A 24,611-nucleotide genomic window follows, 5' to 3' on the forward strand; every position below is an offset into this window, starting at 1 on the left:
GCCCGATTGGCTGAGCTGCGCCCGACCCCCGCTGCCTGCCGTCGCTACGCCGCTGCCCTGTCTGAGCTGCGAGGCGAGTTCGAGAGACGCTTCAAAGATGTGCGCGCCTGTGAGAAAGAGTTCAAGCTATTCTCCGCTCCCGTTGATGTGGATTCTGTGGATGTGGCTGACGACCTTCAGCTGGAGCTCATTGAGCTCCAGTGCTCAGAGAGTCACCGCACAAAGTTTGCTCTTTTGTCGCCAATGAAGTTCTGGCACTCGCTCTCAGCCTCCCGTGCTTTCCCGGCTCTTGTTAAGGAGGCCCTGCGCTTTGCTTCATTGTTCGGATCCACATACCCTTGCGAGCAGCTGTTCAGTCGCATGAAGCTGACGAAGAACAAGACGAGAGCACAGCTTACAGACGCTCATCTTTTAGACGTCCTCCTCCTGGCCTCCTCCTCCATCAAGCCAGACATTGACTCTCTGTCTGCATCAAAGAATCACCAGCCTTCACATTAATTGTTTCACATTGTGATTACTGCAAGTCTTAAGGTTCAATTTACAATTACATTTCTTATCATTGATTTTAGGTGTGTTTGTTATTTTTTCGGGTTGGGAGGGGGGTGCGGCCCGCGAGGTGGCCCGAACGTGGCCCAGTGGCCCGCGGCCTGGTTTAGGTTGCCGACACCTGCCTTAAATCTACGTTCAGTTATTTATAAAACAAGCTCGAATGAGATAAGATCCTCGTCCTCTTAATGATGACGTCATAAAAACGAATATGACGTCATTGTGATGTATCAGGTTTGCGATAAATTATCTGTGCTAATGCCTGGCTTGATTTTCACAAACAGAATTCAAAAAGCTTGCCTAGTTTCGGAGATAATTTTTTGGGTGATTTCCATTAGCGGAGATATTTTGACGTCATAACTTTTTTTTCTCGGAGGAATTTTCAAAATCGGAGATGGTTACTGTCTGCGCAGAGTATTTCTACATATACACGCCAAGTTTCAGGAAGTTTCGATGAAAACTGGAGGATGTGAAACAAAAAAGTCCACAAGAAGAAGATGATGAACAACAACGTGAGTAAGACTTAGAGATCCTCCACGAGGATGTAAAATATATATTTTTGGAGTAAAGGGTGTTTGGTCGGTCGGTGCTTAAACATGTTGCTTTCCACACTGTGTGAACTTGCAACGATGCAATCAATGGAGCTTGAAAAACAATAAACATGAAAAATACAGCACAGAGTTGTCATCGTCATTGATTTTCATCCTTGGCTCAGGCTTTGACATTGGTGGTCAGAAACTGTGGAATCCCTTGAAACACGAGTAGTGTTTGAAAAAAAACTTCTTCATATTTACTTCCGCCACTGATGGTGAACGAGGTCAAGTTTTCACCCCTCTGTGTCTCTATGTTCGTCCTTCTGTTTGTGTACAGGATATCTCAAAAAGTTGTGGACGGATCCAGATTAAATGTTGTGGACAGGTTGGGTGTGTGACAAGGACGAACTGATTAGATTTTGAGGAAGATCTGGACCAGGATCCGACTACTAGAATTTTTTAAGTGATTCTTCACCATTGCGAGATGCAGCCAAAAACGATTTATAGCAAGATATCTCAAAAATGTATTTGGCTCGATATGATCTCATGGAGCTGGCATTGCGTGGCGGAGGTATGCACTCTACCGATTGCCCTTCTAGTTTTAAACTGTGCTTATTGTATTTGTAGTTTGTTATGAGAGCAGCTTAGGGGAAGTGGCACATTCATTTTGTGCACATGACTAGTAATACTGAGCCCGTAACTAGCAATAACATGCCTGCTACTAGCAATACAGTGTCCATGACTAGCAATACCGTGCCCCTGACTAGCAATACCCTGCCCCTGACTAGCAATACCGTGCCCGTGACTAGCAATAGCGTGCCCGTGACTAGCAATATCGTGCCAGTGACCAGCAATGCCGTGCCCATGTCAAGCACTACCATGCCAGTGACCAGCAATACCGAGCTCGTGACAAGCAATATTGCGCCAGTGAACAGCAATACCGAGCCCATGACTAGCAATACTGTGCCCGTGTCCAGCAATACCGTGCCAGTGACCAGCAATACCGTGCCAGTGACCAGCAATACTGTGCCCGTGAACAGCAATACCATACCCATGACCAGCAATACCGTGCCAGTGACCAGAAATACTGTGCCCGTGCACCAGCAATACCATGCCCATGACCAGCAATATCGTGCCAGTGACCAGCAATACCGTGTCAGTGACCAGCAATACCATGTCAATTACCAGCAATACCATGCCAGTGACCAGCAATATCGTGCCCGTGACCAGCAATACCATGTCAGTGACCAGCAATACCATGTCAATTACCAGCAATACCATGCCAGTGACCAGCAATACCATGCCAGTGACGAGCAATACCGTGCCAGTGACCAGCAATACCATGTCAATTACCAGCAATACCATGCCAGTGACCAGCAATACCATGCCAGTGACCAGCAATACCGTGCCAGTGACGAGCAATAGCCCTTCGTTCTGGCAGGGGTCCGTAAACAACGTGCACTGTTCCACATGCACAGATGAAGATCTCAAGTCATCAACCACCCTCAAAGGCGTGGTGAGCAGGGAATTATTTTGTTGTCCCGACCTGACCCTAGGTACCCTCAGCATGTATGCAGCATTTCTTGCAGATGGGGAAAGCTGTTTTTAAGTCTGCAAGTGAATAGACCGACAGACAGACAAACAGACGTGTTGTAATTTCATATAAATAGTGCGTGCCGGTACGTGCGTGGCCGTACGTGCAAAAAAAATAAAAAATAAACTTTCAAACCGCGTGCCAGAAACAACAACCACACAAGCCGTTCCTTCGCTCTCACATGCCCGTACGTGCGTGCCCGTACGTGCATGGCCGTACGTGCATGTCCGTATGTGCATGACCGTACGTGCGTGCCCGTACGTGCAAAAAAAAAAAAACTTTCAAACCACGTACCAGAAACAGCAACCACATAGGCCGTTTCTTCGCTCTTGTGTGCCCGTACGTCCGTGGCCGTACGTGCGTGCCCGTACGTGCGTGCCCGTACGTGCATGGCCGTACGTGCATGTCCGTATGTGCATGACCGTACGTGCGTGCCCGTACGTGCAAAAAAAAAAAACTTTCAAACCACGTACCAGAAACAACAACCACACAGGCCGTTCCTTTGCTCTTGTGTGCCCATATGTGTGTGGCCGTACGTGCAAAAAAAAAAAAAACACTTTCAAACAACCACACAGGCCGTTACCTTTGCTCTCGTAAATGACGACTGAATTGGGGCATTGTGTTTATCTATAAATGCGCATAAGAAATCGAGAAATTATTACAATACAGAAAGTCATTACTATCCGGAAGTCCGTACATTGTAAACCGTGACGAGGAACGCGCTCTAACTTGGCCATAACTTGGGAACCACTTGTCCGATTAATTTCAAACCTTTTGAAAGGCAAACAAACAGAGATTGCTGGAATTATAGATAGATAGAAGATAGACACTGTGGGTGCAAAACGCCAAGCAACGTGTCCTGTCATTGTTAACTAAGGCGCCCTTTCCCCATCGGCCACGCCTACGCAGCAACGTGTCCTGTCATTGGTTTGGTAAATAAATGGCCATAACTTGGGAACCACTTGTCTGATTAATATCAAACCTTGAAAAGGAAAATACTCAGGGCCCCAGCAATAAACCTCGCAAGTTTCAATTATATAGGACCAGTGGTTGTCGAGAAACAGCGGTCACAGACAGACACACACAAACAGACACACACACAGAGATTGCTGGAATTATAGATAGATTAACCAAATCGTTTCTACTTATTTTATTTTTGCTCTTATTGGATCAAAATTAATCACAAAGAGCGTTCTCGTTAACGAGACACCAAAGTAAAATTGTAGTTTTGTGCAGGTCATGGTTTGAATTCAGATTGCAGTTCCAATTATGAAGAACAGTGACTGTTAAAGTGTCATTGTTTGTGTTTACTGTTCAGATAATACAATTGGAATGGTGACCAAGACTGTTAACAGTAGGGTGGAGATATCGAGGACAAGGCTGAATTCAGTGTTAGGGTTGTAAGAGTTGCTGAAAGCAGCACCGAAGTAAAAGGCTGCCCTTTCCGAGAAACAGTTGCACAACACGTGTGTGTCCGTTGAGTGCCGCTAGGTGCATCGGGGTCATTCCGTCACCATCTGCCTCATTCATGAGACGCATGCCTTCGATGCCTTGCAGCAGACGCATGCAGGTATTCCAGCGGCCATACCTGTCCACAAACAAAAGCAAACAGTCCAAGTCACGCCCTGTGGGGTGCAATAGTAAAACATGGATTATTTTTGAACATCATATACTATACATAATTTGGTGTGTGTGCGTGCATGAGTGCGTGTGTGTGCGTGCGTGTGTGCAATATGCCACGTATAACCTAAATACAGTAAGGCCCCGATATTCGCGGGGGATACGTTCCTGGAAAATGCTGCGAATGTCAAATCCGCAAGTGTCGGATTATTGTTTCAATGGGAAAAAGGGGGATAAGTTTTTATTTTATTTTATTTTTAACAATTCAGGACTGGTCTCCGATATTCACCGCCGCTGATATTAACTCAACTTGGGAATTCTTCCACAGAAACCTTTCCATTATGCACAGATTCATCCCATCTCGTCTTCAGTTATGTTACCCATCCTCCCGCTCTTGGTACTCTGAATCCTGTGGCGCTGTAGTTGCTTTAAAACAACTTGCATTCTCCTCCTGGAAGGCAAATCTGACCGAAGGGAACCTCAGATCATTCCACAAACCCACAACAAAAGTGGGTGTCTACTCTTAGTTGCAAAAGTATTCAACCCCTTTGCCTAATTAGCCGGAAATCACTTCTGGAGCAACTTATTTGTTTGAAAGGTTACAAAACGAGTGTAATAGGTTTCACCTGTATGTAATCAGTGGTTAAAATTAAAAATTTAGCTTCCCCACTTCTCGAAGGAGTTTTAAAGTGAAGCTCAATTTGAAATGTGGCTGTGAACCCAAACCCGAACAGCCACATGTCAAAGAGTCAGAAAACACCATCTGTCCAATCTCAAGAATGAGATTTCAAACTTGTCTCCTTCCTCTAAAACCTGATGGCACCTTGTCAAATCCGTCTCTGGTGTGTGCTTCCCTTCCCTCACTTCCAATGGAACCACATGAAGGATGGCCAGTCGGCATCTGGCTTTGGAGGCCAACCTTGAAATGTGGCTTGCCCAAGAGAGATCATAGCTGAGAGTGAGACCGAAGAGTATGACTGACCGAACTTCTTCGAGAGGGTTGTTGAGGAGGTAGATGGGAGGATTTGCAGTTCTTACAGTTTCGTAGAGAGTGATTATGTGGGATTTCTCATGATTGAAAGACGTATTCCAAGTGTTTGACCAGTTTGTGATTTGGTCAAGGTCTGAGGAGAGGGGAGAGGTTGCTGCCTGTCTGTCAGAAGGATAAGAGACGTCAGAGCAGAGAGCAGAGTCATCGGTGAAGAGATAGTATATCTGTTAAAATATATCTGATTTAAAAATAAAGTCATCGTCTGATAGACACCAACAAATGGCGATCATTCGCGCCCAAAACGCCAAGCGGACGGATCTTTAGCATGTAAGGAAAAGATGTCCGAGGTGTTCGGAATCCGAGTCAACCCTTCACTCCAACCGCAACTGAACAACCCGCTCGTCTCTCTTCCGGTTGCAGCCGGTTCCAGAAACCCCCCCCCCCCCCATCAACCCGAGCTTGAGAATATTTACATATTATATCATGAAAACGATGCCGCTACAGATCGCAGTGGCACGCAAATTCTCCTCAATCTTTCGTGGGACAATTGAAGAAGCATTCTCCCGAAGGAGAAATCATAAGTCCCATCGTGGTGATAATTCGACCGATCTTCGACAGCAATTATAAATCGCCCACGAGGGATGAATGAACGTCACAGCCTTCCATTCTGATCGGGGGAAACCACGCCTTTTCCTTTTTCCCGCCCCTTTTTCCTTTTCTCCGCCCCCTTTTCCTTTTCCCCGCCCCCTTTTACAATTTCCTTTGTCTTCTTATAATCTCAATCTCTCTAAATTTTCATTCCAAAGAGCATCATTCCAATCACAAAAAGAATACAACAACATTAATATAACAAAATAGAACGTTAACAAACACCTGTGATATAAACGAATATAAACGCCATTCCTAGAGGATAACCAGTACAGACGATTCTGCCGGCGAGGAAAGGCGGATACCAAACACATACACACACACACACACACACACACACACACACACACACACACACACACACACACACACACACACACACACACACACACACACAGAGATTGCTGGAATTTATAGATAGATTATTATCTATAATAAGTGCAGTGCAGTGCAGCGTCCATTACTCGGCTGCAAAGTGCAGTGGAGATTTGTTGCTGTTGGTTTTGATCTCCACTGATGCTCGCAGCAACAGCAGATTGGCAAGGGTTCCAGGGAGGTCTTGTTTTGAGGCACAGTGCAGTGGTGTGCAGCCATCGTGATCTGTCGAGTTGAGGAGCTTTCTGACATCCTCTCGCTGGAAAAGAAAACAAAAACGGACAAAGGTGAATGTCAAAATAAAATTGGATCAATCTAACTTGCAGGGAAATGCTTCGTATTCACTCACATATAACACAGTTACAACATACTAACCACAAATTAAACTGCAAATGCAGAACTATTTTCTCTCCCAGCAACTGAAAAGTGCAGTTGTATGACCATGGATTTACTATGTTGGCAAACATTACACTTTTTCTTTGAACCCCTCGCTCCCCCATGCCTTGTATGATCTTCCTCTTCTGCACATTCCTCTCTCTACTCCTCTCAACTGCTCCCAACCTTCTTTCCTTTCTTTCCACACTCCTCTCACATTCTCCGAACTTCCTCTTTCTCTCCAGCAATTTAAAGAGTTTACCCACCACCCCAAGAACATCCCCTCCAGCCAATTGTGCATCTATCATAATAAATGTGTGTGTGTGTGTGTGTGTGTGTGTGTGTGTGTGTGTGTGTGTGTGTGTGTGTGTGTGTGTGTGTGTGTGTGTGTGTGTGTGTGTGTGTGTGTGTGTGTGTGTGTGTGTGTGTTTTAATATCCTACCATAAATATGACATCCACCACCTGGAAGCAATTCAGAACATGATTGACAATATAATGAATAAAAGAGAAATCTAAAGTTAATCGTAGCAAAGACAATGACATCATCAAAATTATGTTTGATAACAAAGGGTGGAAATGATCAAGATGGAGAAAATACTACAACAGAAGGAAGTGTGGAGTTAACTTTGAGAAACAATACAACAAAGAACCACCAAGGGTTGTGTACACTTTACGAAATTCAATTAGGGGGGAAAAAAATCTTCAACTATAAGGAAACTGTGCAATCTATAGACGTTGAGGAATGGTCAAGATTCCGTATTTCAAGGTGCACATCACAAACACATCATCACAGGTGATCTCAGAATAGCGAAAGATAGAAAATTCCGTGCATTACTTACAAAATGACCAAATTATAGAGAAAATAAAAGGATTAACTGGAATAAAGCAATGTAACTTACAATGATAGGACTGATGGAACAGATGAGAGAACAAATTGATAAACACAAAGTACCAAAAACACACACAAATGATTTTATGGATGGAGGAGGTAGAGAAACATGTGAAAAGGAGAAATGTTGATTCGAAAAGAAAAGTTTGAATCAATAATCCAAAAGTAATTTTAAACAATCCAGAGACGAGTGATTATTTAAAAACAGTTTCAAACACAATATGTTATTGTTCGAACTGATAAAGCAAATCGTCATATTGCATTTGTATGTAAAACATTCAACATTGAAACACTCTTGGAATAATTGGGCTGACAGACTGGAATCTCAAAGACCTACAAAATACGTAACGATCATAAAATATACTTGATAAAAGACCATTGAAATCACTCAAAAGGTAAAAGACTGTTAGTTCCAGATAAACACCATCAATTACCATTCATACACTGGATCACAAAAATGCACAAAAAGCCTTGTAAGATGAGGTTTATCATCGCAAGTAGAGAATGTAGTTTGAAACCATTGGCAGGTAGTATTACAGGGATGGTGAAACTACTTTATTAATCCTTAAAGAATTACCAAGACAAGGCGAGGTTTTATTCTGGTATTTCAAAAATTCTGGTTCATTGATAATTCCAAACCTATAAATCGACAGTATCCGCAACATAACAAGGACAAAGCTAAATGTCTATCAACTTGTGATTTTTCTGCATCACATGAACATTCCACATGACAAGCTTGTAACCACATTGGACAGAGCAGTAGAGCATTTGTAGGAGGTAATAAAGTATACATTAAAGTTTATCAAAAAAGAATCAAACTGGTCTGTCAAGAAAAATCCACATTCATGTTGTTTTACAAAAAATAAACTTGAACAAAGTATTCTATTTCTCTGAACCAACAGTTTCTTTACATTTGGCAACAAGATACTCCAGCAGACAGTGGGGATACCCATGGCTTCAGATCCGGCACCATTCTTTGTAAATGTGTTCCTGCACATGTATGAGTCTGATTGGGTCCAGAAACTCACAACTGCACGAAGGTGTGGAAACATCTTTCGATTCATTGATGATTTACGAACAATTAATGATGGGTTTGTATTTGATCAGCTTCATTATATAAAAAGGTATGTATATATAGGGTGTCCCAAAAAAATAGACAACTTTTAAAATGCTTCGTTTGATCCTAAAAAAGCAGTAATTTTGTCATTAATGCTTAATTTCTTGTTGCAGAGACCCTGAAGTTTATTTTGATACCAAGCAAGCGCCAGAAAAATGCCAAGACTGACCGTACAACAACGGACGAAAATTGTTGAACTTTGGCACCAGACAAAAAGTGTCATACATGTGCAACGTCTTTACTTGAGACATTTCGGTATCCACTTGCGCCATGCACCAAACTTTCGGACAATAAAGTGCACCATCGCAAAGTTGACCAATGTGGAAACCATCTGTGACCTTCACAAGGGTCACAGTGGTCGGAAGAGGACAGGTCGTAGTGAAGAAAATGTGGAAATGGTGAGACAGGCGGTCGTTCAGAGTCCAAAAAAATCGATTCGACGACTTTCTGCCGAGACAAACATTCATGAGAGCACCGTTCAGAGGATCCTTCGCCAAGACATTCATGCTTTCCATACAAAATGCCTTTCCAACATTTTGAGGGCCGCTTTATCTCCCTCTACGAAGACGTTGAGTGGCCACCATATTCCCGTGACCTTACTCCTCCAGACTTCTTCTTGTGGGGGTATCTCAAGGACAGGATCTATGCAAACACTAGGCCTCAGACTCTTGATCAGCTGAAGGAAAACATCCACTGAGAAATCCAGAACATTCCTCAGGAAACGTTTCCCAAAGTGATGGAGAACATGACATCGTGTTTGCAGGCAGTGATCGGACAACGTGAACATGTGGTCTAAAAGAAAACGACGATTCTATAACAAAATTTAAATTTTGGTGGCAATTTTGACATTGGTACAATAAACTTCAACCTTGTAGCTTTCAATCCAGCCATATATCTTTTTTAAAAATATATGTTATGACCATCCTATTTGCAGATGAAAAGATGTATATTTTTTGGGACACCCCGTGTATATATATATATATATACACATACACATATATATATATATATATATATATATATATATATATATATATATATAAATATATATATATATATATACACATACACACATACACACATATATATATATATATATATATATATATATATATATATATATATATATATACACATATATATATATACATATATACATATATACATATATGTCTTCTCTTCTTCTTCTTTCGGCTGCTCCCGTTAGGGGTCGCCACAGCGGATCATCCGTATGATCCGCATTGTGATTTGGCACAGGTTTTACGTCGGATGCCCTTCCTGATGCAACCCTGGTCGCCTCTTACGACACAGAGATATGGTACACCTATTTTAACCGGGGCATACACCGGGCCCAGTACACTGGTACTCACTTCGCCGACCTCAGAAGGATGACAGGCTGAGTCAACCGCCTGGTGTGTATTTATTCAAGTGGCCAACGGGGCTTGAACTCAGGACCCAAGCCGCTACACTAACCACTACGCCAACACCAGGCTATATATATACATATATGTATATATCCAAAATAACTCGAATTTAAAAACAGGAAAAACAAACTCACCCTTCAGTTTCATTTATGGAATTACAAATCAATGTCAATAATAATAAATTTCATACCAAATTATTTGATAAACAAGACACTTTTCCATTCCACATTGCACATCTGGATTTTGGCTGTTTCACACAAGCACATGATCAGATTAGCTGGTGGACTGCATGTGTCCTGCAGATACCTGGGGGGTGGGGGAGGAGGACAAAGCACAGAGAGGGCAGAAGGTGCAAGACCAATAAGGAGGAGGAATAAGATAGTGAGACCACCGACCTATCGGCGATGGCGTTGTGGTAGGCCCATGGACTCAGCTTCATCATGAGAGATTCCAATTATATTGAAGGCCTCAGTTTCTCCAGCATCAAGCTTAGGAAGTTGTGAGGCAAGGGCAGCAGCCCAGAGGGGAGAGCCATACTCCATCAAGCTGCAGATAAAAGCCTTGGAGGTGGATAGGAGCTCAGGTGTGCCAAGAAAGGGCATTGCACGATGGAGAATGCCCAGTCGGCATCCAGCTTTGGATGCCAAATTCAAAATGTGGCTTTTGCAAGAGGGATCATGGCTGAGACTGAGACCCAAGAATTTTAGTGATTGAACTTCTTCAAGATGGTTGTTAAGAAGGTAGATGGGGTGGTTTACAAGACAGTCCTTTTGGCGAGAGCTAGTGAGAGTGTGAGATTTGTCAGGATTAAAACACATATTTCAAGTTTTTGACCAGCTTGTGATTCTACCAAGGTCTGAGGAGAGGGGAGAGGCTGCTTCTGATTGCTGCCTGTCTGTCACAAGGACGAGGGATGTCATGGTATTGCATGGAGTTATCAGCAAAGAGAAAAAGAGGATTTTCCAGTGTCAGAGAGATCACAACAGCTCGGTTCACAAAGAGAATGATATGTTGTGCTAAATGTCCACACACACACACATTGAAGTTTCGGTACCCAGCGATTTTGGTCGAAATCACGCAGAAATCAAGGATTTGACCAAATTCCAAGATCTCAAAAATTAAGTAAAAAGATCCTGGAATCAGTAGAGTACCAAAATAGTACCAGTGGTTATTTGAGTAATGAGAATGATGAAGAAGAACCTTACAAAGATCATAAAAAACTATTCCTGGGAATATTCCTACAAACGAACTGCAGTTGGAAGCTGTCCGAGGTTCAGTGACGATCCTCAAAAGAGCCCTCGAAACAAAAGTTTGTAAACAAAACTTCACACCTTGGTCCATGATTCGTGACCACCCTTATTGAAATGGAGATGGACATTTTGAGACCTGGGAGTACTCAGTTTCACCTTCTTAAACCCACATATCGAGATAACCAACATCACACACACACACACACCAGGGCCTTGTATGTCATGTGTGTGAGATGTGTGTGTGTGTGGCAGCTTCACTACCAGCCTCAGATACTGTAAAAAAAATAAAAAAGCAAAATTACTTACCTGCATAACTTCTGGGGCAAACTGTTGAAGTCCTCCAGTGTAGGAGACAGCAAAGTGAAGGAAGTTACGGCCTTTATTATCAAACAGATGAATGTTTGCACCTGTTGGGTGATAATACACATACGAATAATGAGCATGCTTTTCCCAAACGTTTGCCATCGTTTTTAGTGCCTGAAGAAAAATTTTAATGACTTACCACAGTTGATGGGGTGGTTTTCCTACCTCGTTTCAAAAGTACATTCGCAGAGTTCCATGAACCACGAGAGGTTGCGATGAGAAACGGTGTTCGTAGATTTGAATCTACAGCATCAATTTCTGCCCCCTGCATGTCATAAAAATCAAAAGCCAAAATTGGGAAATAGAACAGGAATGTACATCAAAAAAAAAAAAAAAGAGGAAAGCATTCTCATCGAGGACGCATTTCTTTATCGGACATGTCTTCGTACTCCTTCGGACATATCTTTATCGTATCGGGCAGCACATGGAATGAGTGAGCTTAATTTGAAATGACATTTCTGGTTACCTCATCCAGGAGGTATTCGACGAGATGGGAGTGATCAAACGTTGCAGCCCTGCAAGGTTCAGCATGATGTTACTCAACTGATTTGCCACAACAATGTACCATAATACAAGTTCGCATGAAGAACAATTATCCAAAGACAATGATCATGCCCTTTAGAGCTCAAAAGCATGTGTATGCGTGTGTGTATGGATGCATGATATCTGGTTAACCCTAGTCCGACCGACATATTTTACAACCTAATCTTACCAACCGGGGTCTTTTCGGAATCCAGCTCAAAAACCACTCAATTTCACTAAATTGGCCAAAGTTTCACATCAATGACTAAACGTGGTGTTTTATTGATAAAGTCAACAAACGCAATCACGAGAAGGGCACTCGTTAGAGCACATATCTCCGCCACATGATGCCTGATCCACGAGAACATACCTGGTCCAATACAAGTTTGAATTATCATGATATACCATTTTTGGCCACATCTATCAATGGTGAAGAATCACTTAAAAAATTTGAGTCGTCGGATCCGGATCTGGAGCTTCACCAAAATCTAATAAGTTCATCCTTGTCACACACCGAACCTGTCCACAAAATTTCATCTGGATCCGTCCACAACTTTTTTAGATATCCTGCACACAGACAAACAGACAAACAGACAGAAAGGAGTGAAAACATAAGCTCCTTCACTTTTGGTGGCAGAGGTAAAAATAACTAGAAAGAGCAATCAGAGATTGCAGACCCTCGTGTCAGAACTTGTTTTGTGTGGTGTTTGTGTAGTTTTGTGTGGTGTATTTTTTGTGGTGTTTGTGTACTGGTGTGTTAGATAATTAATAAGACATAATTAGAACTACCACTTTATAACTGCTGGCAATGATGACCGGGTACCAAGACGTCCCTCTTTGATGCAACGACACCCGGCTGACCTTTGACGTTTTTTAATTATTCAATTGAATTTTTTTTTTTTTTTTTTTTTTTGTATACCTTGGTCGAGGCTCGTATGAGAGCTAACACACAACTCACAGCAAGGAGGCATGAGACAAGAGGGGCGGGAGTGGAAGGGACAAAACATTGGGGAACAGACACAGGTGAACTGTGGAAGGGAGAGGGATGGGGATGGGACGGGGAACATGGCGAGGAGAAGATGGACATTACAGGGACTTTCAGGAAGGAAAGCAGGAGAAATGAAGGAAGTGGGCTTGGGTGTATTATCGGGGGTAGAAAAGATCGAGGATTTGGATGGGGGAAGATAAGAGGTGGTGGTGAACAGCTGTTTTGAAAGCCTGGAGGGAAGAATGGGAAAGAATAGAGTGAGGAAGTTTATTCCAAAGGCGGGAAAAAAGAGGAATGAAAGAGTGAAGATGAGCAGTGATTCGTGATTTTGGTAGTTTTACCAGAAGGGGCTGTTGGCGGACCTTGAGCGCCCTGTGGAAATGTGGTGAGGACAAATCGCAGAGAGAGCAGGGGGGCAAGGCTGGAGAGGAGTCGGTAGAAGACAGAAAGACCACCGACCAACCTGCGGTGATTGAGTGAGAGGCCCAAAGACTCAGCTTCATTGCGGGAGATGCCGATGATCTTAAATGCCCTGGTTTCGACAGCGTGAAGTCGAGAAAGGTGGGAGGCAGGAGCACCAGCCCAGAGGGGAGAGCAGTACTCCATCAGGCTACGGACAAAAGCTTTGTAAGTAGTCAGGAGCTCAAGAGGGCCGAGGAAGGACTTTGCACGACGGAGGATTCCCAGTCGGCGACTGGCTTTTGAGGCAAGGTTGGAAATGTGACTTTCCCAGGAAAGGTCATGGCAGATAGTGAGACCCAGAAGCTTGAAAGAAAAGACTTCTTCCAGAGGATTGTTGAGAAAGTGGATGGGGGGTTTTGTAAACGGTCCTTTCGAAGAGACATAGTGAGAGTGTGAGATTTGTCTGGATTGAAAGACATGTTCCACGTGTTGGACCAGTTTGTGATTTTATCCAGATCTGCAGTGAGTGAAGAAGCTGCTGCTTGCCGGTCTGAGGGATGACAGATGGTACGGCAGAGGGTGGAGTCATCGGCAAAGAGAAATAGAGGATTTTCCAGAGAGTCCGAGAGATCATTGATGAAAACCAGAAAAAGAACAGGGCCCAGAACGCTACCTTGAGGAACTCCAGCCTGCACAGGAAGAGGGGATGAAAGAACTCCATTTAGGGCCACACGTTGACTGCGACAGGAGAGGAAGTCTGCGAGCCATGAGTGGAGATGGCCTTGAATACCATGGGAAGAGAGTTTGGTGAGTAGGGCAGGGTGCCAGACTGTGTCAAAAGCACGTGATATGTCCAGGGATACGGCTCGGATTTCCTGTCTGGCATTGAGGACCTCCATCCATTGATGGGAGAGCAGTAGCAGCATATCCAGGGTAGAGTGACCTGGTCCGAAACCAAATTGATGATTGGAAATCAAGCCATTGGAGAAGAGGAAGGATTTCATGTCTGAAGCGATGATGGATTCCATAACCTTGCTGATGATTGGGAGAAGGCTGATTGGTCTGTAGTTACAGGGATCTGTTTTTGCACCTTTTTTATGCAGGGCAGTGATGTTAGCAGATTTCCAAGCAGATGGCAGATGACCTTGGGAAAATGAGAGGGTGAATAGAACAGAGAGAGGGTGAGCAAGAGCAGAAGAGCAGGCTTTGAGGACACGTGGGCTGATGCCGTCTGGACCGGTTGCAGAATCTGACTCGAGGTTTGAAAGCAAGCTCTCCACCTTGTCAGGAGAAAAGGATACAGAGTCCAGGGACAGTTGGGTGTGACTGGGTAAAGTGGGTAGAGATAGTGATGGGTTTGGGACACAAGATTTAGCTGCAAACACCGAGTTTAGACATTCAGCTTTATCACGTGTGGAATCGACAGTGCGGCCATTTGAGGTAAGGGAGGGGATGGAGGGGGAACATACACCAGAAACAGATTTGATTAAACGCCACCAGGATTTTGAGGAGGGAGAGAGGTTTGAGAGTTCAGACTTGAGATGAGAAAGATGTTGTTTTCTGGCTCTCCTGAGGGTAGATACACACTTGTTCCGAGCTTTGTGGAAAGAACTGAGATTGCCCTCAGTTGGGTTTGCTTTCCATGAGGCAAAGGCAAGTTGTTTCAGGACAACTGCCTCGCCACAAGCTTCAGTAAACCAAGGGCGGGAGGAAGGGTAAGACAGCTGAACACGAGAGGGGATAAATCTGTGCATGAGGGAGAGCAAGTTTCTTTGAAAGAATTCCCAGGATGAGTTTATGTTTGAGAAAGTAGTGATAGGAGACCAGTCTGTAAGTTTGATGGCTGCTCGGAGACCCTGCCAGTCGGCTTGAGTGAAATGCCAGACTCGACGGCGGTGAGGTGGTTCTCTGATAACAGCCAGAGAGATGTCCACTTTAACAAGGACATGGTCAGAAGAACCAATTGGAGCGAAGGAAGAGCAGCAGATATTGTCAGCAGAAATTCAGAATTGAATTAAAATAAATTCAATTCAAATCAAATGGAAGACCAAATCGGTACAATCCTGCATTTGAGTTGTCAGAAGGAATCTAAACTCGCAAAAAGCAAAGATGAAGTCATCAGGAGGAACCTGGATAGGATTCACTTTTCAGCTGCTACTCCTCGACCCTGAAACCCATCCAGGCACAGCCAAGTAAACCATATTCAAAAAAAAAAATTAATAATAAAAAAAATCAAAAAAACAAAAATAACCCAGAACAAAAAATTTAATAATTCTGGCTGCCACACGATCTGTGTAATCAAGTTGAAATTTAAAACATGTATTCCGCATCACCACTCGATCATAATTATGATGTGTCATGTCGATTGATTAAGTGGTTCCAGTGAAAGCATTATTTAATATTTTTGTTCAATTCAATATGGCTGCCAAACCATGTGACCTATCAATTATTCCTTAACATACTTGTACACCCATGTATTGGGGAACATTTGTGTGAAGTTTCTCCTCGATCTGTCCAGCCATTCTGTCCAGATCTGTCCAGAAGAACATTTTTGGGGGTTTTAGGGTAAATCCAATATGGCTGCCACACCAGGTGACCTATGATGTCATAATTAAAATTAAATCATTCCACATGAGGGTCATTCCGTGCCAACTCACCTAAATTTCAAAAACCTCCCCAGGTCACCTCCTCAGATTTTGCTGGAAAATTCTTAAATGTAGATCTATATGGCTCGACCCACCATGCAAAAGATTAGCTTTCAATTCCTCATAGTTTTAAAAATATCTATCTCCAGAGACCTTTGAAATTTTGCCCAAAAATGCCAAATGTGAAAAACGCATTTTTTTTCAAATTCAGGGGCTTATGATTTTATAATGGACTCCTCTAGAAAGCTAATATTGCAAATATTTACAAATTGGCATCCAAATTTTTCAATTATGGCATCAGATAGCCTCTGGGATGCATATTTCTCACTCTATAGGAAGCTAAAAATTGCTTTTGGGCCAAAACGAGCTAAAATAAGGTGAAACTATAGTAACCCTCCTGAAAATATGGAACAACTTAGAATTTTTTCTGCATAACACAGTGATTATAGGGTCATTATCTATCCATGGATACATTTTTGTTGGGATAATACAGTTAGTTGATGAATTATAAAAGTTTTACCATAAGCCCTTGCCTCCGAGGGCTCTAAAATGGACCAATTTTATCCCCTGGTTTGACCATGTGGCTCGGGGTTTAGGATCTTCCTTTTTTTTTCTAAAGATTGCCTCATATAAGATGAGTCTACTGACCGAATAATTTTATCTAATGCCCATGGCTTCATATTAAAATAAATTTTTATTTACATGCACGTTTTTTTATAATTATTCACTTTTTCCATATTCATGAGCTTTTAAATCTGAAACTGAACACTCTAGCAAAGTGATACTGCAGATATTTATAAACTGGCACATGAAATTTAAGGATCTGCTATCAGCATGCCTGATAAATGCATGTGTTTCTATCTGTAGGAAGTTGGAAATGCCACTTTGACCAAAAATGGTGAAACTGCAGGGAGCACGAACTGAGGTTATGTAACAACTTACATTATTCTTCTCATGAATTAATAATTATAAGTACATTTTTTATTCAAAAATAAATTCTTGTAATGATAATCCAAACATATGCTTGGGTTTTAATTTTAAAAACATGTCCTACAGTTCTCTATTTGAAGTCATTAGTTATGACATACACCACTAGATGGAGTAATCGTCTGTCACAACACTCGGGACAGCACAGTCAACCTGTCTGTCTGTTTGTCTCTTTGGAAAACAAAGGAGAGAGGAAACAAAGGAAATGGATGCAGAAAAACCTGGGCCCAGTGGCACAAGTTTGACAAGTGGATGTTGGAACCAAATTAGACCAGGATTGTCACAAGACCTATTATACAAGGAAGGTTGGCCTCTGAGTGCTAGATAATCATGATAATGAATGTCATAAAAGATGAAAGGTCATTAAAGAGTTTTCTAAGGTATAAAAATTTCTAATATTCATTGTCTCTGTATATCTGTAAATAAAAAAGCTGCTACTCAACTATTCAAATTTGTTCTAATTTATAATTTGTAATCACTTACGAAAGTAATCATTAGCATGTATTTATGAATAAATAACATCCTTATTATAAGAAGCATAATTTAGCCTCATACACAGCCCTGCAAGTTCACCTTGTTTTGTACCAAGTGCGCCAAATTGCCATATTTGGCTTCCTAAAACTAGGAGTATGTGCTTTCTAGAGACATTCTGATGCCACAATCTGAAATTTTGTGTACTAGTTAATAAAATTCTGCAATAACTCTTTCCTGGATAGTTCCATTTAAGATTTATAAACTTCTGAATATGAAAAAAGTGAATAATTATAAAAAACGTGCATGTAAATAAAAATTTATTTTAATATGAAGCCATGGGCATTAGATAAAATTATTCGGTCAGTAGACACATCTTATATGAGGCAATGTTTAGAAAAAAAATGAAGATCGTAAACCCCGAGCCACATGGTCAAAGCAGGAGACAAAATTGGTCCATTTTAGAGCACTCAGAGGCAAGGGCTTATGGTAAAACTTTTATAATTCATCACCTAACAGTATTATCCCAGCAAAAATGTATCTATGGATAGATAATGACCCTATAATCACTGTGTTATGAGGAAAAAAAATCTAAGTTGGTCCATATTTTCAGGAGGGTTACTATAGTTTCACCTTATTTTAGCTCGTTTTGGCCAAAAAGCCATTTTTAGCTTCCTATAGAGTGAGAAATATGCATCCCAGAAGCTATCTGATGCCATAATTGAAAAAATTTGGATGCCAATTCGTAAATATTTGCAATATTAGCTTTCTGGAGGAGTCCATTATAAAATTATAAGCCACTGAAGTTGGAAAAAAATGCGTTTTTCACATTTGGCATTTTTAGGGCCAAATTTCAAAGGTCTCTAGAGATAGATTTTTTTTAAACTATGAGGAATTGAAAGCTAATCTTTTGCATGGTGGGTTGAGCCATACAGATCTACATTTAAGATTTTTTTCCAGCAAAATCTGAGGAGGTGACCTGGGGACCCTTAGGTGAGTTTGCACGGAATGACCCATGAGTAATCAGATCTATGGAGAAAATTTTGTCTCGATCCGACAAGCAGTTGCGGAGAAAAACTACAAAAGCTCTGTGCGGACAAACTAACTAACAAACAAATGGACCTAAACGCAATACCCTCTCCTTCGGCGAGGGTAATAATCATCACAATAATAATAGTAACGAGAACTGCCACTTTATAACTGCTGGCAGTGATGACCGGGTACCAACACGTCCGGCTTCGATACAACCCTGCTTTAATACAACACGGGACTGATGAGTTACGGACCGAGTAACACGAAGTGTTCAATCTATACATTACGTAAGCAGTTAGCCCTTTTTCCTGAGGACATTGTCAGCATCAATTGAATTGGCACTTAAATTACCTGAACACCAAGTAACAAATGTGCGGGAAATATCACCATGGGTCCACAGGGTAAACCGGAACTCCACCGAGTAATACGAAGCCCCCCACACATCTCTCTACAAAACGGGATTGATGAGTTAATAACCGAGTAACTTGCCACATTCAATCTATTTATTATGTAAGCTGTTAGCTTGTTTCCTGAATACATCATCCGTATAAATTGGATTGGTGTTTAAATCACTTGAACACAAAGTAATAAATATGGACACCATTGATGCAGAGGGTAAAGCGGGATTCCCCTCAGTCTAATGAGGCCCCACATGTTTCTCTAAAATGTGGAATTCACAAGTTATGCACAGAGAAACAGGCCACGTTCCATCCATTTATTATGTACACAGTTGACCATTTTCCTGGGGTCATCATCAGTGTCAATTGAATTGTAAGTCCTATACCCTCAAATACATGCAGGTGCAGCCAAAAAAGCCTTATGCAAAAAAAAATTCCAAAAGTTCTCAGATTCAAGAAATTAAATAATTCTGGCTGCCAGACATTACAGACGATCGGGTTGAAATTTAAAACCAACTTTCGCCATGTCAGCTAGATCATAATTGTGAAGTTTCACATATAATGATGCAGCGGTTCCAGAGTAAATATTATTTAATATTTTCCCTTCAATGCAATATGGCTGCCAAACCATGTGACCTATCAATTATTCATTAACAAACTTATATCCACTCGCCTTGCAGAATGTGTGTGTGAAGTTTTGTCTTGATCAGGCAAGCTGTTCTGGAGAAGATTTTTGAAGGTTTTAGGGTAAATTCAATATGATCACCAAACCATGTGACCTATCAATTAGAAATTAACAAACTTGTTCAAGCATATCTGGGGGAACATGTGTGTAAAGTTTCACCTCAATCTGTTCAGATGTTTCGGAGAAGAAGATTTTTTTTCAATCCAATATGGCTGACAAACCACATGACCGAGGACATCATAAGTTTGTATTCTGCCTCTAATGGGGTAGGGGATCAGGATTGTGAAATTTCGTGTTAATCGGATAAGGTGCGTTTTTCTATCCAAGATGGCTGCCAAACCATGTGACTTGTGACATCATAATTTTTACCCAATATGCAGCCACAGCATTAGACAACAGTTGCAAAGTTTTGCTTCGACACGATAAGTGGTTCTCAAGAAAACATTATTTAATATTTTTATTCAATCCAATTTGGCTGCCAAACCATGTGACCAAGCTATTATTCATAAACAAACTTGTATCCCCTCTCCTTGGACAATATGTATGTGAAATTTCCCCTTGAGCTGACCAGCTGTTCTGGAAAATATGTTTGTAAGTTTTAGAGTAAATTCAAGATGGCCAATAAACCATGTGACCTAACAATTAGAAATTAACAAACATGTAAAAGGATATATTGGGGAATATGTGTGTAAAGTTTTGTCTCAATCTGTCCATCCGTTCTGGAGAAGAAGATTAATTTAAAAAAATATTCAAAGCAATATGGCTGCTGAACCACGTTGCCTATGACATCAAATTGTTGCGAATCTGAAAGCTATGATCACACTCAACATTCAGGTCCTTTAGCTCAGTTATCTCGGTAAGTATGTTTTATAGATAGCTCCCCTTCCCTTGTTTAATGGGTAAATCAATGTAAATGTGCTGTGATTTATTTTAATAGTTAGGAGTTTTATCGAGATTCTGCAAAGAAGAAGAACGACCCTCCCGCCCCAAGATTCTGAGACGTAAACAAGGATGACGGTTGATCAACTCCTGCCCCGGGATTTTCCCCGTGCGCCGGGAAGGGGGAGGGGGAGCGCTTCAGAGCGCATAATAAGGAGTGAGTGAATCAGAGAGAGAGAGAGAGAGAGAGAGAGAGAGAGAGAGAGAGAGAGAGAGAGAGAGAGAGAGAGAGAGAGAGAGCAAGCGAGCGAGCCAGCCAGCTAGCGCTCCTGTTGTCATCGTCATCGTGGCCAAGGAGGTTGAGAAGCGCTTCTGTCGTCATGGAAGGAGAAGTCCCTGTCGTCATCGTGGTCTGAGAGGTCTTGGCTGGCCGTGGCCGTCTGGAATGTCTTCTTCTTCCTCCTCCTCCTCCTCCTCCTCCTCCTCCTCCTCCTCCCCCTCATCCTCCTCCGGAGGGTCGAACTCGATAGGGTCCATCCGCTGAACGGAGTCGAGGTTTTGGTGGCCGGGACGGGCGCCGACCAAGTCAGCCAGAAGACCGCACGAAGCGGAAAGGTCCAATATAGACCCTTACCTCCAGCTCACCTTCCCTTCGAGCTGGGGGTATTAATAAAGGCATTAGCCACCACTTCGTGTGTGTGTGTGTGTGTGTGTGTGTGTGTGTGTGTGTGTGTGTGTGTGTGTGTGTGTGTGTGTGTGTGTGTGTGTGTGTGTGTGTGTCCGTGGGCCCGTCTGGTAAGTAGTGAATTGTTTAAGTGCCTTTGCTGTATATACTTGCATTTCTTATATTCTGGAGATCTCTGCCTTATGTGCTCCCCTCATTCCCCCATTGCATTAAAAATAAACCCCCATTTGTTCAATGTTTTCAGCTCGTTCGTGTCCATTCTTGCATTGACCGAGCGTGTCGCGTGCTGGGGAAAATTAGCAAGGCCGTTGTGCCGCCGTAAGGGGACATCTGGACCGACGGTTCTCGGCGATTAAACTGCTCGGAATGGCACACGGAACGAGCACGCTAAGCGGCTCATTTCCGTCCAAGTTCCGTCGAGGGTGTGAAGACTCAGTAGATCGCCACGTGGTCTCTAGGTATTTTGAGATTTGGCGAATAACCTTGTACCACGTGGTGGAAATATTGACGCTTCGCGGTCTAAAACAAAGGACCCATCTTCTCCGGAGTTTTCCGGAGAAGTAAGATCTGAATTCCGGGCGATCGGTCGAACCGACTTGCGGCCCCAATCTAGCGGTCGTGCTCGCGGCTGACGTCCCGGCCCCACAACAATATTTTTTTTTCATTGGTGAGTTGTGCAGATGACACTCAAATTTCAAATTTTTCCAATGCAGCATTCTCCCTGTCGAATTTTCACTGGGATACCACTTCACCGATGATGTCACGAAAAATTACACTTCTTCCCCATGGGGAGCTCTTGCTAAGTGCCAAGTTTCAATTTTTGCCATTGTGCAGTTTCGGAGATACAGAGGTCCAAAATTTTTTCGGTACTTCAAAGATGGCGCCCGCACCGCATGTCCTCTGACGTCATAATTATCAAATAAGTATGCGACTAAAAAGGATGCATACTATGGTGAAAATTTCCTGTCGATCGGCCTTACGGTTGGCAAGAAAATAAATTTTAAAGCAGAAAAACCCGAAAATCTTCGGCGGATTAAGAAAAATAATAATAAAGAAACAGAAGAAAAACTGGAGGGGGAGCACTCGGTAGAGTGCAAAACCTCCGCCGCCAATACTGCTGGGTCAATGAAGTAAACCTGATATCCTATTCATTGTAGGTCAAAACAGATCAGACTCTACTGAACCATAATTGAATAAACTAAACTAGATTGATGCGCATGTAGAAATGCCAAAAAAAAAACGAAATTTTTTGAAAAAAAAGTTGCAAAAATTTTTTTTTTTCTCTAACAAAATTTTTTTTTTTTGGTTGGAAATCACTTAAAACATGTAGAAATGCAAAAACAAAAATTCAAATATTTTTTCAAAATGGCCGCCATAGCGGCCATATTGGACTTTGGACCAAGTCCAAAATCTAATGGCATGATCCTTGGACCATACCTAATCCCCCCCACCAAGTTTCGTCGAAATCCGTCCAGGAATTTTTCCGTAATACTGTTCACAAACAAACAAACAAACAAACCAATGTCACCCGCAGAGTGACCCGTATCTTGCCAACAGGTGACCACGTGTGACTTCTTTAAGGTCACACTGAGGTGAACAGAGCTGCTATCCACCAGGAGCGACTCCTTGAGGAATATCTGCCTACGAGAGATTCCGATGAGAATCGTTCTACAGAGTAACCATGAAAAATGTGTTTGCCTCATAACGTCACCAAATGGCGTCATAATGTCTCAAGCTTGACATATCTAGAAAGCACTCATCGAGGTGTTCAATTTGAGGTACTACATGATATGGTTCCTAAAACTTGAAAATTTGACCTTGAGGTCAAATATGTTTGACCTCAGGTGCTAACCATGAAGGTCAAGGCCAATCGTCACCAAAAACTAATCATCTGAGCGCCAGACCAGATACTACATTCCCATAAAGTTTGGAGACGATTCGATTAAAATTACTCAAAAAATAAGGGTTTCGTCGACTCCCCTGATTTGCGACAAAGTGACCTTGACCTTTGACCTTCACCTTCAAAATTTTATGCGCTGAAAGGGACCTCTATAGGCCTCTGATATGCGAAGTTACAATAATTTCCAATGATAACTGTGCTCTGCAGAGTGATTTATACGTGATTACAGACAAAAAAAAAAACATATGAAGGTCAAAGCCAATCGCCACCAAAAATTAATCAGCTGAGCGCCAGACCATGAACTATATTGCCATGAAGTTTGAAGACGATCCGATCAAAATTACTCAAAAAATAAGGGTTTCGTCGACTCCCCTGATTTGCGACAAAGTGACCTTGACCTTTGACCTTGACCTTCAAAATTTTGTGCGCTGAAAGGGACCTCCATAGGCCTCTGATATGCGAAGTTACAAAAATTTCCAATGATAACTGTGCTCTGCAGAATTTTTTTATACGTGATTACAGACAAACAAACAAACAAACAAAAAAAAACATACAAGCTGACTAACATATCTTGCAAACTTCGTTTTGGCAAGATAACAAGCAGTCATAGACTTGTACTTACGAAATCATCAACTTGACCTCTGACCTTGTCTAATAAAAGCTGTCTCGAGAGAAGGTAGCGACGCAAAGCAGAAGTTTCTACGATGATTCTGTACCAAACCATCAAAAATCGAATGTTTGACCTCACTGTGACCTTGACCTTTGACCGATTTTGACCAAAATCTAATCAGCGCTAGCTACCACCCTCCTGAATCACATGGTGTAATTTGACATTGGTAGCTTCTTCCGTTCTCAAGTTATCATTCTTTGGATGTTTGACCTCACTGTGACCTTGACCTTTGACCGATTTTGACCAAAATCTAATAAGCACAAGCCATCACCCTCCTGAATCATGTGGTGTAATTTGACATTGGTAGCTTCTTCCGTTCTCGAGTTATCTGCACCAAACCATCAAAAATCGAATATTTGACCTCACTGTGACCTTGACCTTTGACCGATTTTGACCAAAATCGAATGAGCACTAGCCATCACGCTCCTGAATCACGTGGTGTAATTTGACATTGGTAGATTCTTTCGTTCTCGAGTTATCTGTACCAAACCATCAAAAATCGAATATTTGACCTCACTGTGACCTTGACCTTTGACCGATTTTGACCAAAATATAATCAGCACTAGCGATCACCCTCCTGAATCACGTGGTGTAATTTGACATTGGTAGCTTCTTCCATTC

At 42.1% G+C, this 24,611-nt stretch overlaps 1 protein-coding gene across 4 annotated transcripts in view; it reads right to left on the reverse strand.

Annotated features, from left to right (window-relative positions):
* Window positions 1-24,611, reverse strand: part of TRPA1 (transient receptor potential cation channel subfamily A member 1) — a 211,056-nt gene that overhangs the window by 69,703 nt on the left and 116,742 nt on the right. For all 4 annotated transcript variants that reach the window (XM_085853398.1, XM_085853399.1, XM_085853400.1 and 1 more), the window contains 5 exons: window positions 12,193-12,241; window positions 11,892-11,991; window positions 11,670-11,770; window positions 6,397-6,566; window positions 4,097-4,261 (listed from right to left, as the gene is read on the reverse strand). In XM_085853398.1, coding sequence (XP_085709524.1) covers window positions 4,097-4,261; window positions 6,397-6,566; window positions 11,670-11,770; window positions 11,892-11,991; window positions 12,193-12,241 — 585 coding nt within the window. The remainder of the gene's footprint in view (window positions 1-4,096; window positions 4,262-6,396; window positions 6,567-11,669; window positions 11,771-11,891; window positions 11,992-12,192; window positions 12,242-24,611) is intronic.

This window comes from Eptatretus burgeri, chromosome 13, assembly GCF_056783735.1.
Source record: "Eptatretus burgeri isolate ZD-2024b chromosome 13, Ebu_testis_v1, whole genome shotgun sequence".
NCBI lineage: Eukaryota > Metazoa > Chordata > Myxini > Myxiniformes > Myxinidae > Eptatretus > Eptatretus burgeri.